At 42.9% G+C, this 14,840-nt stretch overlaps 1 protein-coding gene across 2 annotated transcripts in view; it reads left to right on the forward strand.

Moving 5' to 3' along the window:
* grik2 (glutamate receptor, ionotropic, kainate 2) overlaps nt 1-11,277 on the forward strand; it is a 264,962-nt gene extending 253,685 nt beyond the window's left edge. The window contains exon 18 of one of the 2 annotated variants that reach the window (XM_069655421.1): nt 9,295-11,277. In XM_069655421.1, the coding sequence (XP_069511522.1) occupies nt 9,295-9,548 (254 nt within the window). In that variant the 3' untranslated portion in view covers nt 9,549-11,277. The remainder of the gene's footprint in view (nt 1-9,294) is intronic. The other variant, XM_069655422.1, reaches the window with a different exon arrangement.
* Nucleotides 11,278-14,840: the final 3,563 nt, after the last annotated feature.

The following is a 14,840-nucleotide window of genomic DNA, read 5'->3' on the forward strand; positions in this document are numbered from 1 at the left end:
AACAAGATTTGTTTCTCGCTGTATGAATAATAGACTTGAAGGGTAAAAGCCACAGTGTGGACATGGCCTAAATCTCTTATGGAATTATCAGGTGTTGAATTATTCTTCACATCACTGACACACACACACACACACACACACACACAGAAATGATGCACAGAGTGGAAATGCACACAGAACCAGAAGGGGAGTTTTGGTATTTTTGAACATTGTATTATTTTTACTTATTTCAAGGTCTAAAAGACAATTAGCTACAAAACATTTGGACTTGCTCCATGAGATTCTTTCAGACGGCAGCTGTGACTGTAACGGCTGCAACGTACAGGATCAGATTATCTGTTAGAGGTAATTAGGGAAAGGATCCCCACAGAGATGGACCTTTTGTTACAGAGTATCATTTTCTTCACCAGATAAAGACGTTACATCACTCTCTGCAAAGACACCAGACTCCACTGACAAACACAGTAATTTCACCTCTCAGAGAGGGAAGTTGCTGTTTCACCACAGCATCAGTTGTTCTGTTTTAATGTTTGATGTCCGTGTGTACGTGTGTTACTTTAGCCTTGACACAGAAGTTGTTAAACACACAAGTAACCGATGAAGGCAGTGAAAGACAAGCGTCGCTAACAGTCTTGGAGGTCAAATTTCTGTTTTTGTCAGTGCAGTCTGGTGGCTTTGAACAGAGTCAAGCTGTTTGTTGTTGTCTAGAAAAAGTAACAAAGGTCTATCTCTGCAGTGATCCTTTCTGTAATGCTGTCAGACACTTAGAATAACACTCTGAGCCTGCCAGTGGATCTACTCTGTTTATGGACAAATGTACTGGAGCACTTTCAAAGCATGTTGTGTCTCTTGGTCATTTAGACCCTAAAATTAGTAAAAACTGGGCCAAATGTGAAAATGCTGGAATTCCTCTTTAACATGAGGACAACAATGAGAGCAAAGGTCATGCACTGTGCACACTGCACACTGCACTGCACCAAATGTGGACGACAGCTCAGAGGAGCCCACACATTAAGCAAACCCTCAAAGCAGCTAATCATTTACTGCCCATCGGGGGCCAGAGACGCAGAGTAAACTGAGGATTACAGCGCAGCCGTGCCCCATCCCATCTGCATCACAGCTCCACATCTGTTCCTCCTCCATTCAAGCTAAACGGAGCTCATTCATTCACTCTCACAGGTGAGGGAACTCCACAATCTGCTCTTTTATTCAATGTTCCTTTTAAACGGAGTATATACCAGATTAATGTTTAACTGCTATGTATGTATTCCTTAAATCATCATCTTCTTCATCTTACTTTTGGATTAATGCATCTATTAAATCCATGCAGAATAAGATTAAACCGTGAGATAGAAGAAATGTCTTCATGATATACAGTTTTATTAAGCATTATTCTTCTGTACGATCAGGCCTGTGTAAATAATTGCATGGACTAAATGCACCTTTTTGCTTCCCATGTCTGCTCCTGCTTCAGATTTACGACCGTTCCATTCTCCGTGCAGTGAGCGGGCCCTTCCTCTGAGCTGTGCAGCCCCATTCAGCCGTACAGCTGCGGCTGATTGTTGAGTGTCATAAAAACTCTGTAATCCAATGACCCTAAGCAGCCGCCATCAATCCAACACGCCACCAGCAGGCAGCCATGATGGCAATGTGTCCCCTGAGTGCGTGCAGAGTGGCCCAGTGTTCCCCACAGCCTGCAGCTATGTGGCTGTTTCTGGTGCAAACACCGCCATGCCATTTAATTTTACAGAGGGGGAAATCAATATCTATGAAAGGCCTGTTTGAAAGCAGCTTAGACTATCAGCAGGTGCACTGTGAGAACAACATGTGCACAAAGATTTATATGGAGACCTTTTACGTGTTTGTTGCAGGTGTAACATAAAGCAGTGTTAGCACTACACAGTAGAAGCCTGCACAAACTGCAGAGATGGCAATCCATTCTCACTTACAGCAGTAAATGTAGCATTCAAGCAAAAATGACTGTCAGACCTAAATTTGATGACTTGTAATAATTCTTGTAACAAAAGACGACCCAACTTTATGCTGTGCCTCTATTGTTTTATTTTATTTTATTGATTGAATGTTTCCTCATGCAGTCTGTCGGCCCTCCTGACTCATCAAATACAGCTGCTGGTCACATCATAAGGCTGTGGGGAGGCCTCTAGCAGAATGTCAAGAAGCTGTCTTCTAGCTTGTGGTTTTGATTGGTGTTTGACAATACTGGAAAAAACTTATATTGCAATAACTTTTGTTTTGCCATATTTATTGTGATAAAAAAAAAAATTTATACCAGATAAATGTCCAAATTAATTTTCTCCCAACAAAACAAAACCCCTCCAACTTCTATCACTCCTTCAGTGACTCTGACACCCGAATGAAAAAGTAGAGAGAGTTCAGGTGGAGCTTTTCTTAAATAAGTACAAACAGACTTGTGGGCTGCTGTTGTGTTACTGTCAGTTTCTATCAGTGTTCTAATAATGCATGTTTAATCGGCGTGATCAGCTCTGTGACAGTAACTTTTTGGAACAAAAGCTCACCGTCTCCTACTTCCTGTCGGCACACACAACCTCACGCCGTGTGTGCTGCAGGTGTAGCCGCTAAAAGTAAACCATGAACGGTTCGTTTATGTGGCCACAGCGCTCTAACTGTGCGTCTGCCTCAACCATCCCGCCAACATTAACTGTGACATTAGCAGCGTTGTGTGGGTGTTTACAGTTTACAGGCAGGTGACACACAGGCTGCAGCTCAGCAGTCAGGTCTCTGCATGCTCTGATGAAGAGCTGCACTGACGTGATATCAGACGGACTTTTGTTGTAGATCAGTGATGGAAAACGACAAACTGGCGAGTTTTCGTTTTGAATCAAACAGCAAAGGAGCAGCCTGGCGTATTTACATCAGTTTGCATCACTATCGCACGTCCTGTGATGATTTATCGCAATTGTGATTGTTAAACGATTTATATCGTGCAGCCCTTGTTTTAATGTTCCGGTGGAGTCAGGTGACGTAGTATGAAGAGGGTCCTAGTCCTCTCGGGGTGGCGGTTTCCGTTTTTCGAACATCAGTCAAACTCATGTCTCCTGGGTAAGCTTTGTGTTTGTGTGACTCATCTATCTCCTCCGACTGCTACCCCAAGTGGACTTTATCACTCTTTATACTAAGTCACCTTCCTTTATAGAGGATAGTCGCTATTTCACACCAGTGGCAATGTTCCTGCGATGGTCTTCAGATTTATACCAGAGTCTGGGTAAATATGCATCGTTTTTACATAAGTGCAATGTTCTGTGGAAGTGGAAGAAGATCCACTATGTTGCAGTAGTGAAGTCACATTTATCACAAGACAAAATACAGCTTTTCCAATGCATGTTGGATGTTGAATTAGGTTTTTAAATTTGTATAAGCCCCTGAAATAAATTATTAGAGACGTTAAAAAGCTATAATATCTCTAATATAAAGAGGATAAAACACACACAGTGCTAATTATAGCTTTCAAATACAATTGAACACACTGTTGCAGCACCATACACTCCTTTTAGCAGGGTGCACACACTCTCTGTGGCGTTCTCCTGTAGCGTCTGCAGGAGCACACTGTTCCGGTTCCAGCTGCTGGTGTCGTTTCACACAGTGTTTGCAGATGCCACAGCAGCTCAGGAGAAAAGAGGAGAGAATGTGAAGAAGCAGCAGTTTAATTGGGCATGCAGCAACACAGAATTCCAGTCTGAGATACAATGTGCATCAATAAGTGATGATGCTCTGTGGGCCTGTAACACCCAGCATGCTCACTGAGAGCGTGTTTACGCACACTTGGACATGCCTGTCGGGTTTGTGTTTGTGCATAGATTTTATTCTGCACAGTTCAGTGTGACTGAGACTCACCTGGTGCCTTTGAGTGGGCGTTTACTGTTCCTTTTTATAACCAATAATCTGCTTAAGACCATGTCCTCTGACCATCAGCCAAACCACTGTGAAACCTAGTGAAACATTTGACCTTGCAGAACAAGAGTTGCTGGTCCACCTCTGCCTGGGTCGGTTTCTTTGTGTTATTATAATAACTAGTACTGGCTCCAAAGCAACCAATGAAAACACCATTACAATGACTGTTTGTGTCAGTGGAGTCTGGTGTGTTTGCAGAGAGAGGTGTAACGTCTGTTTGTGGTTAAAACAATCATCTTCCTCTGTAACAAAAAGGTCTATCTCTGTAGGGATCCTTTCTGTGATGTCGTCACACACTTAGAATAACAATCTGAGCCCGTCAGACAAAGATTTAGTGGACGCACTTTGGCCAGGCCAATGTTCCCCCAAGGGTTACATTGCTGCCAAAACGGCCTGTTTGTGTTGCTGCCGACTGAAGCAATCTACTGGAGCTCTAAAACCTTTTATACACACTACTAGGGATGGGCATCGTTATGATTTTATCAATACTGGTATCGATACCAATACTTATTGATACTCTTATTGATACAGCTCTCCATTACTTGGTGTAAAAAAAAACAAAAAGACGTCTTTATTAGGTTGCTCTGTAACTGGGGTCAACATTAACAGTAAATGTAGTAATGTAACAGTCACAATCAGAAGCAATACAAAAACAGTTTTCTGATTATCTGAGGCAAGCTATGAGTTACTAGCGTACCTAAACCCAACTGGACTCCACTGTAGTGAAGCAAATCTTTTACAGTAACCATGGCGACAGCTCTTTGACATTCTGCGGTTTGTTCCTGTGTCATTTTCCCTCGTTTAGCGATGGAGGATGGGTTTAATTTGTTGTTTGACTTCTGCTAACGGTGCCCACTGCAGATGAAGCTGCTGCTTGGCTGACGCTGTCTGTGAATTAAATTGGAACATAACTGAGAAGTGCTAATAACCAAAGCTAGCTGGCTAACAACAGTGACTGAATAACTACAGGCTTATTCATAAGAACAATGCGTTTTAACTGCATCTTTAGTTTGGCTAATCTCATCTGAAGCTTTGCTATTGGTGCCACCGGGACTCAAAGGCTGCACAGAGGATGTACTATCATTAACGCTAGCAATGGTTCTAGCATTAGCCGCTTTGCTAAAGCAGTCAAACACACAGCTCTGCTTCAGATTTATAGACTGGTGAACTTGTAAGTGTTCCGTGAGGTTGCTGGTGTTACCTCCTTTAGACGCAGCTACCTTTTTATATAAATTGCACGAAGATGCAGCAGAGTTTGGTGAAGTAAGCCCAAACTATGGAACGCTTTGCTCTGAGCTCCGTGTAGACCTACTAGACGTCGTTGCCTGACGCCAGTGGCTTCGTCCTCATCATTCGGGGACAGATGTCAGCTACATTAGAGTGAAACATTGCATGAAAAAGACATTAAATAAGACGTAATATTAACGTAAAATACCAATAGCAGCTTATCTGTACTATGCGCACTGACCAATCACGTTTCAGTCCTAGCTATGAGTCATTTAGACCCCAAAATATGTAAAAATAGGGCCCATGTTTAAAAATACCTTATGTGTGCACATCACAGCTAGAGCTTTCTTTTTGGGGATGGGTTTCCCTTCAGTGGGTTGCACAGTGGGCTACGTGGATACATTTAATCATTCAATTATGCATGAATCTTTGCATTAATTACATATTCATATAATTCATATTCAGTCAGGCTCTACACAGAGAAATGATCTGGCATGGTGTCCAGATGTTCAGCTACAGTATGATAATCACAGTATGTGAGAAAAAAGCTGCACGAGGCAGTATGTAAATGAAACTCTGTAGAAGTACAGCTGTCTGATTAACAACAGTCTTACTCACACTGGAGATGGAGCGCATTTTCCCAAAGCTGTTCTTCTCATTTTTATAACATCGAGACTTTTTAACATTTGATGCAGTTTACCAACCGGCTTTATTTAATTTAATCTAAATGAGTCCAAACTGCCATCCAGATAATTTGCACAGAATAACAACCTGTTGCCTCTTATGGAACAGAGGTTGCAGCTTTGTAAACATGTTTACCTGTGTGTGATTCTGTGTTTTCTTTCTGGGAAGATTTCTGATACTTAGACACAATGACATCCATATTTAACAACCATAATCTGACCTCTGTGTTCATTTCTTTAGTTACATCACATCTGCTTTTGGTCTGCTAAAAACAACATTCTCCACTTAAGGTCCACTCACTCTGTGTTTGGGTATCCCTCAGTGTTATGACGAGTTTAAATATTAGCAGTGAATCCTTGACCTTGAAACCAGCAGGTAAAAGTGTAGTTTGTGTTGTGGATGGGTCACACATCGGATGCCCAGGAGATCAAAGTTTTATTCCTGTGATGAACCAACAATCAATATTTTTCTAAGAGGTTGAGTTCTTTTGAAGTTACGTAACGCACATGAGGTGTATATACTTCTTTGGTATACAAAACTGATGATACATAAGAATGTCATCATTTACTTAAACCCAAACCATGATCCTTTTCTTCAACATAACCAGGTAGAGATTACACACTTCCACAATAATGCATCTCAGCAGGCGTTATTTTGAGTTGAAGAATCTGTGCTGATTGAATATCACAAAGGTGACCACAGAAGCCAGTGTGTGCAAAAACTGATGCTAGAATATGGGGACTCACACAGCTGAGTTCTTAGTCAGAACATGTTGCAGCAGAAAGATAAAACATGCTATGTACAGGTGCTGGAAGTTTAATTTTCTGTGTATTTATTTTGTCATTTAAAATCACCCTACCTGTACCTCTCACAGCAGCAGCATCAAAAAGCATCAAAAGTTCAGCCTGAACTGAGCACCTGGTTCGACCCCCGCTCAGTTGACATTTGAGTACAGCTGGCAGTGTTGGTGGGTGGAAAACCAGTAACTTGTTGCACTAATAAGTCAACTAGTTGCCATTGATTCTCCTTCTTCTTCTCTTTACAAAGTTCTCTGTGCAAGAGTAAACCCATTGCAGCAACGAGGAATGGACAATCTCCATTTGGGGAAATAAATAACAACAGAATTACAACAAATGAGACGCCCGTCAAACAGAGGCCCTGTAAAGAGGAGTGCAGCTTAATGTCGATATATCCTTTCTTTGCCTCAGAGGAAGAAGGCAGTAACGCTCCGACACCAAGCTTTTACCTGTGTCTGAATGTGTCCGTACAAGAAGGAGTCACACTGACATTAGACATGTCTACAGTTATGCTGAAGGCACTGTGAGGCTGCTTCGAGCCGCTCACAATGTCAACAATCCTGATGCTGAGCAGGTTTAACTCCGAGACTGTTCATCATCTAAGTTATCATATTACATTTGCTAGTTAGGATTAAAGACGAAGGACTACGCCAAATACACCGACTCCTGATTGATCATGCTACATGATAAGACAAGAGCGTCTCCAAAGTTATTAGCATACACAGTATGGGAGGCAAATTCTATAGCAACCCATCTAATAGTTAAAAATAACAATGCATTGTATGTGTCAAGTGTTTTCTAGACCCAAAGAAACAGATACTGACAATGATATCAACTTAAACTTTGCTGTAAAAGCACAAAATGTTTCTAACTGGTGTGCACATTTTCAAACTATACAGCCTAAAACTTTTCAAACTAAGGAGGCTGCTAAAGTCCTGAGCTTTTATGGCAGAGCAACTTACAGTCAGGCTCTGCAGCAGGCGGCTCTGTCACCTACAGCCATAGAGGAGGGCTGGTGACTACAGTGATGACTGGATCCAGTTGTTAAGACTGTTGGGCCAAGTATCAACCTGACGTTATGCTTCACTTACTAAATGTATGTTTTGTATAGTGATAGACAATCCTTTACTAATGTAGAAGTCGACCAAGGTGTGTAAGCAACATTTGGAAACAGCTGATAATGAACAGCAGTGTGAGAGTGTTGCGGAGGACTTAATTCTTCCAGGTCCTCGTCTGTGGCTGGTTCAGAGATGTCTGATTGACTGCACAGAGGGGACACACGCTGATGACAAAGCTGGAGAATTCTCTCTGAACAGATTGAGTTTCTGGCCAGGATTATATTCAGGGTTACAGGAACCAACAGGCTGAACAAAACGTGTTAGCAGAGCTAAACTAATTCTGTGAGATGTAAAAAGGGCCAATAACCAACATCTGAGTCTGTGGCGACCCCCTGAGACGAGGGGGGTCCAAGAGACCCGGCTAACCAGAAGGCTTCAGTTAAAAACACAAGACAAAATTCAAGGTACTCAAATAGTTAAAGAGAAAGAGTTCGTGTCAACCTCCAATAAAGACATCTGACCTGTTTCAAAGAGAGCAGCTCAAACTAACAGCCTTTGAGTCCAGGAAGTGCTCCTTTCTTTTATTTTATAAGCTCTAAGTTAAGCCTTATTTATTGTTGAATCTATGCAGAGCCTACGCCATACCCTACCTATGTAGCCTACGTTGTTGTGAGCATTTATAGGTGCATCAGTGAATCTGTGTCAGTGAATACACCGTCATGCGTTAGCTCCGGCGGGTTGTCTGTGTCACTCTGCTAAGCGTTTCCTGCTTAAAACAATAATGCAGATCATGTAATGATAGCTAAGTCAGAGGTAGTTTTGGTGCTAAGCTATCAAGTGTAGGAATCAAAGCTGCTATGGTCCTCATGTAGTGTGTGTGTAGATGCAGTCAGGCTGCAGCGTAGCGTCCAAAGCTAACCCTTTCCTGATGATGCCAACCGAGAAAGAACACAGAAGTATAAATCAGATTTAAGCTTGTCCAGGATGATGCAGCTGTTTAAAGAGACAAGGGGAATCATATTTGACTCACAACATGTTAGAAGGGGATAAATGGAAACGCACTGCAGGGGTTCTGTATGCAAACTCTGCACCTTATTGAACATATTTAACCTTAATTAGCATACGGAGAGAAACCCTTATTACTGCATTGAACAAGTGTACGATATGAACCATGATTCTGTTTCCACAGTGAACCTCGAGTGGATATTTAAACATACAATAGCTTGTAATATATCAGACACTGAGTGCATGAGTAGCAACAACCACACATCCAGCACTGAAGCTTTCTGACACTCTGAGTAACTCTCTGCCCTCACTCGTTACACTCTACTACACAGCCTATGGTCCTTCACCTCCCTCCATCCTGCTTTCCCTGCTTCCATCCAGCACTCCATCCATCCCCAGCCTGCTACACTGCATATTCCTCTATTTTCCCCTGTGGCAGCTCTGAACCAGGTTGGTGGGTGGTGATGGGGGGGGGGGGCTACAAAACAAAGGTTGCCCACAGGGAGAACAGGCTTATTTTCTTGCCCATAACATTTGGACAGGGGAAGTGGCCTGAAACCCGCTCTGATCGCTCTTTCTGTTTCCCCGTGCAGAGGTCCTTCTGCAGCGCCATGGTGGACGAGCTGCGGGTTTCTCTGAAGTGCCAGCGCCGCCTCAAACACAAGCCCCAGCCACCCGTCATGGTGAAAACGGAGGAGGTCATCAACATGCACACCTTCAACGACCGCAGACTGCCAGGGAAAGAGACCATGGCGTAAAATGGGAATCTCAATCACTTTTTCACCCTCTCTCCTCCAGTGAGGAGTTCTGCAGAGACACTGGGGAAAGGGGTGGGGGTAAATGGTAAGGGGGTTGTATCGGGGTTGTAATATCAGACAGTTGGGTTATTTTGAGCGTAGAGCAGAGGTGCTTGGGCGTTTCTTGACACCATGTCAGTCTTGTTTCTTTATAAATAGCTGGGGTTAAGAGATTCAACAATATTTCCTGTGGAAATAACTTGAACCTGGGTGAAATTTAAGCAAGTTACCTCATTACTCTTACCACCTTGGCAACATGGCGAACTACAGGTGCCAGGATTTTTAAAAACCCAGGAGTGGGAGAGGGAGAGAGTGCGGATATAAATTTAAAGGGGACCGAGGTCGTCCCTTTAACACAAGAACAAGAGAATTGGACCTATGACGTTAAGCTGCTGCTCAGTCAGTCTCTCACCGCACAGCTCAAAACGAGGCTGGTCGAGCAGCACGTCACAGATCATGAGAGAAAATATAAAGTCACTGAAAGGTTGGTAAAGGATTCTTTATTTTCTCAAGCTGTGAATAGAAGGACGGCACCGGCTCGACGAAATTGAACCCAGAATCGTGAAGACGCCTGCGAGCTCGGCTGCTCCCCACATGTATAGAGAGGCATTGCTTAGCCACATATGATATTGATCGACATCATAAATTGATATACTGTATATCATCCATCAGGCAATAAGTGAAATCATTTATTTGTGTTTCAGAGTACTAACACTTTTAGTCTTTAATGTAGGGGGGGCTTTTAGAGGCACATTATACGGGGTAAACGCAGGAGTAGGGGTCTATAGTGAACTGTTGATGTCCATGAAGTCATTAAAGAGGATTCTGTGGAGGTACACACCCTAATGTGAATAAGGAGGAAGTCTAAATTCACAGCAATCACACGACACACAAACTATTTATTCAAAGTATTTATTGTTTTATTTATGAAACTCTTTATTTATATCTCTACGGACTGGACTCACTACTGCCGTAAACACACCTCACGTCACTCCAGCTCGTTCTGGGAACACACGGTTTCTTTCCGTTCGCTCACTGTCAAGTCTCCCGTTTCTTTTTGTACCCCTGTGGCTTTCTTTCTTTCTTTCTTTGTCAGCAGAGCTCCACATTTACTTGTGCAAATGCAATTTCTATGAAAAAGTGTTTTTGTACGAAGAGAATCAAAAATTTTGTAATGATTTTTATCAACACAAAAACGCACCATGAGGAGTGTCATCCACGGCAGACGGGTGGTACTCCAGGCTGGAAGTTCAGGAGGCTTAACTACACACAGCTGAAACACACACACACACACACACACACACACACACACACACAGACCCAGGAGTGCAGGGTGCACCCATCCTCCATGGAGCAGTTTCACACCTGTTAGTACTTCTATTAGTGCGGAGCGTTGTGGTAAGCATTGTCAGGAAGACAAAATAAACTATTTTTATCATGTAAAGGAATCATATTTAAAGAACGATATTTTTACTTCACATGAAAGAAGAGTGATGATGAACAGTGAATATATAGTAGACACACACACACACATACACACACACACAGGACGAGAGGAAGGCTGCTGATGATGCTTATCATTCTACACCCCGACTACTGATAGACTGCTAGAGTCCAGTGCTGAGCAATCGTGTGTAAATGGTTTTAAAAGGAAAAAGATGTATTTAAAAAAATTAATAAAGAACACTTAACTAATTTTGAACTTGTTGTGAAAACAAAATGGCGTGCACACAGTTTACCCTTTCAAGTTGATGCACAAGTTTAAAGAAAATAAAAAAGTATTCACAACCTTCGTCTCATCTGCCTCTTTTTTTAACACAAATCACTTCCAGGGCTGGATCCTCTGCTCCGTTCCTCAGGGGCGCGCTGGGGTCAGGCTCACTGGTGGCGTGTTGCTCTCTTCAGGCAGCAGAAAGTGAAGCCCCACTGACCAATAAAAACCTGGTCTGAAGTCGATGGTGGGGCTGCCACGGATCAGATCATTTGAGTGTAACTGATCATCTTATCAATACAATGATTGATGATGGATCTCTGTGCACCTCAGTGTATCACATCCTCGCTTGTCTTTATTACTTCCACTGCTACTTCTTCCATAATCACATCAAGCAGAGCTGAACTTCCTTTTATGTTGAAAGTGTTATACACCTGAAATACAACACGCTGTACATTTCAATACCACTATCTGTGTGAGCGTCTCAGAGCATGAATATTACAAACACTGAGCATAAATCCTTCTGTAGTGCACTACAAGAGCGCTGTGGTCTATAGAAACAAGTTAGCAGAACGTCTACAGTGAACACATCACATGTACGCATCACGTTTAGTGTGAGTCACAACAAAAAAACAAACGGTGAGCTTTCATTTTGGGATTATGTCTTCAGTTTTTAGACCCAGCACTCGACAAGGAAATATTTAACATACACACATCAGTAACTAAAGTTAAGCGACCGATCATTATCACAGGCATCCATCAGCTGGTACTTCAAAATAAACATCAGCATGGTCAGAGTGAAAGTAGAAACGTGGAAGCTGTGTTTGATACAAAGCAGCCAGAGTGCAGTGAAATACGCACACCTCATGAAGACACACTGAAACAGGCCTGGTGTGTTTTACAGTGATACAGCGGATCTCTGTAGACTGATCCGCTCTGAGCAGCACCTCCTAGCTAGTCAGGCTAGCTGAAGCACTGCATTGAAGCTAGCACTGCAGCTGCTAAGCTAACATTTTTTCCCCATATATGTCATCGACGCGTTACCGTCAGTAACTGTACATCAGAGTAAAACACATCTCGTGGTGTTTCTTCTCACTGTAACTCTGCACAGACATGTAGCCTGAGTAAAACTGTATTTTACAGCATGATGTTAAACTTGTTAAAAATGCCTGCGACACCTTTTAGAGGCGGGTAAGGATACATTTACCCACCCTCTAAATTTGTAAGATAGCCAAACAGATGGTAAGACACAAACAATATTCCATCATGACGAGTTCACACAGCACTTCCACTCTGCTTGTTACACACAGGGATGCACAGCAGTGCTCCTACTCCACTGTTACACATCTGTCAGTTATCTGTTATACAGTCAGATGGATTTGTTGATGGGACGGGGGGAGCTTTGCTTTCCTTCATTTCCTGACATCATTTTATGCTTTCAGAAAAATACAGTGTTCTGGGTAAATCCATAACAATACATCCAATACTTGAAGTCTAGTTGTGATTGTTGATCCATTTAAAAACTGTCCGACGTCCACTTAGCCACTTTCTAATGTCTTAGGTTGAGTCAGTCGACCAATCAGAGGCTGTGTGAGCAATGTGTGTGTCTGCAGACCTCAAAGAGTCATTGTACAGTGAGACAGTGATCCACTGTTTCTAATGCTTCTATTTCGCCGCAGCACCTGAACAGTGTAATGCCTGGATCCCACAGGATCCGTGTCCGACGCGTTCCGACTGCACCGCGGTTCTGGTCCGTCAGACAGCGCGAGCCCTCGCCCACAGGAAGCATGTCTGATCTGCAGCACAGCGGAGCGCTGGCCCGAGCAGCTGGATTCGCAAGATCACAAGATTGCATGAGAATTGCGAAATCACGTGATAACATCAATGTTAGCAGAGCAACACACAAACAACATTTCAGTTTGACCTCCGAGGTTGATTATCTGCTCATCTGGAGATCATTCCGTGATTTTTGTGCTTCTATCATGGCTGAGTACACTACTTCATTAAAGGTGTTCTTTATTCAAGATTTCAGTGTGTTGTTATGAAAAGGGAATAAAACGGGAGTCATGGTACATGGTGTTTTATTTTGAAATGACCGGATGCTGTGTGCTGCTTTCGTGTGTGACTTCCTATTTGGAATGATCTGCTCTGTTCAGCTTGACGCGTGCTTGAGAAAATAGACCCGGCGCGTATCTTTAGCGGAGCAGAGCGGAGAGACACTACTGGGACGCGCCAGACACGGACCGCGGCGCGTGCTGTGGAATCACAAGCATTGACTTGAATGGGCACGATTGACTCCGGAGGTCGCGGCGCACACGGAACGCGCCAGAGACGGATCCTGTGGAATTTGAGGGTAAATGTAAAATGTAAAAAAAACATGTAGATTCTGCTTTAAGCATAGAGATAGCATTGTAACACACACTCAGAGTGTATTCCACGTTGCATTCAGGTTTTACTCATTGCTAAATTTGATGTGGTGTCTTGACATTGAAATCAACTGGAAGTGATGTCAGAAGACAAACAGCTCAGTCGGCCAATAGATGGCTTTATTGGATTGTTAGTCCCGGTCACTCGCAGCTGATGTGTTTAACAAGAGAAAAGCCTCAAAGCACCTCAACTGTTTTAAAAAGCTGTGGACAGAATCAGACGTTTCAGGCTCCAACGATCAGAAAAAGCTGCGAAACCTGGGAGGACTGAATAATGACAGAGCTGTTCAAAAATAAGAGGCCCCATAATTTAACACTTTTTAAAAAGGTATAAACCATATGAATGTGTCGTCCTCATGTTTTACTGTTAAAGCTTCCAGCGCTGTGAACTCGTTTAAAATGTTCTCGTGAAACCTCCTCACTCAGCACAGACCAAACACTTGACAAGGTCGATGCGTAACCAATCCCTGACCTCTGTCGAAGCTCTGCACAATGACTCAGCAGAACAGCAGCCAATCAGATTACCCATCCTCCTCGCCCTGACCCCGAGGCGGCCCAGATCTGAGGAGAGGAAGCCGTGGGAGAAGCAGCCAAAGACGACATTAAACACGTCTGTGTGTGTATGTCTGCCCTGCTCTCGTGTGTTTGACCTCAGAGATCGGCTGTTAGCTTCACGTGTGTCTCTCTGCACAGTGACCCAGCATCAGAGCTCCATCAGAGCAGGTCTGTGCTGTTCACAGCAGAACTGGCTCACCCACCTCTGAGGTAACAGTAAACTGTTGGTGAGAGAGTCGGGCTGCTTCTTCTGCCAAAAAGAGAAACATGAAATTAAATTCTCTTTCACTTCTAAGTGTCGTTAAATGTCATTATTCTTACCTTATATTCCAAGTGTATCATAGTTTACCAAAGTGATGCTGCATACATAATGTCCCCTGTGAGCACATTGACTTATGCTCTACCCAAAGAGATATTTATATTGAAGGTAGTCAAGTTTTTAAATGTGTTAGATTAGTTTAACAGAACTCTTAAATAAGGCCCTGTTCACACTGGGTATTAAAATTCATCCTGGATCATCCAATCACATGTGGACATCCTTAAGTACAGGTGTAAACACACCCTAGAAGCATTGAATGTCAGGTTTTTGATTTGAACAAAAAGGCAGAGGACCCAGACGCAGACTCAGATATTTATTAGAACAAACAAAA

Source organism: Semicossyphus pulcher, unplaced genomic scaffold (genome assembly GCF_022749685.1).
Source record: "Semicossyphus pulcher isolate SPU_LCO1_2020_fin unplaced genomic scaffold, fSemPul1.0.p SCAF_9, whole genome shotgun sequence".
NCBI lineage: Eukaryota > Metazoa > Chordata > Actinopteri > Labriformes > Labridae > Semicossyphus > Semicossyphus pulcher.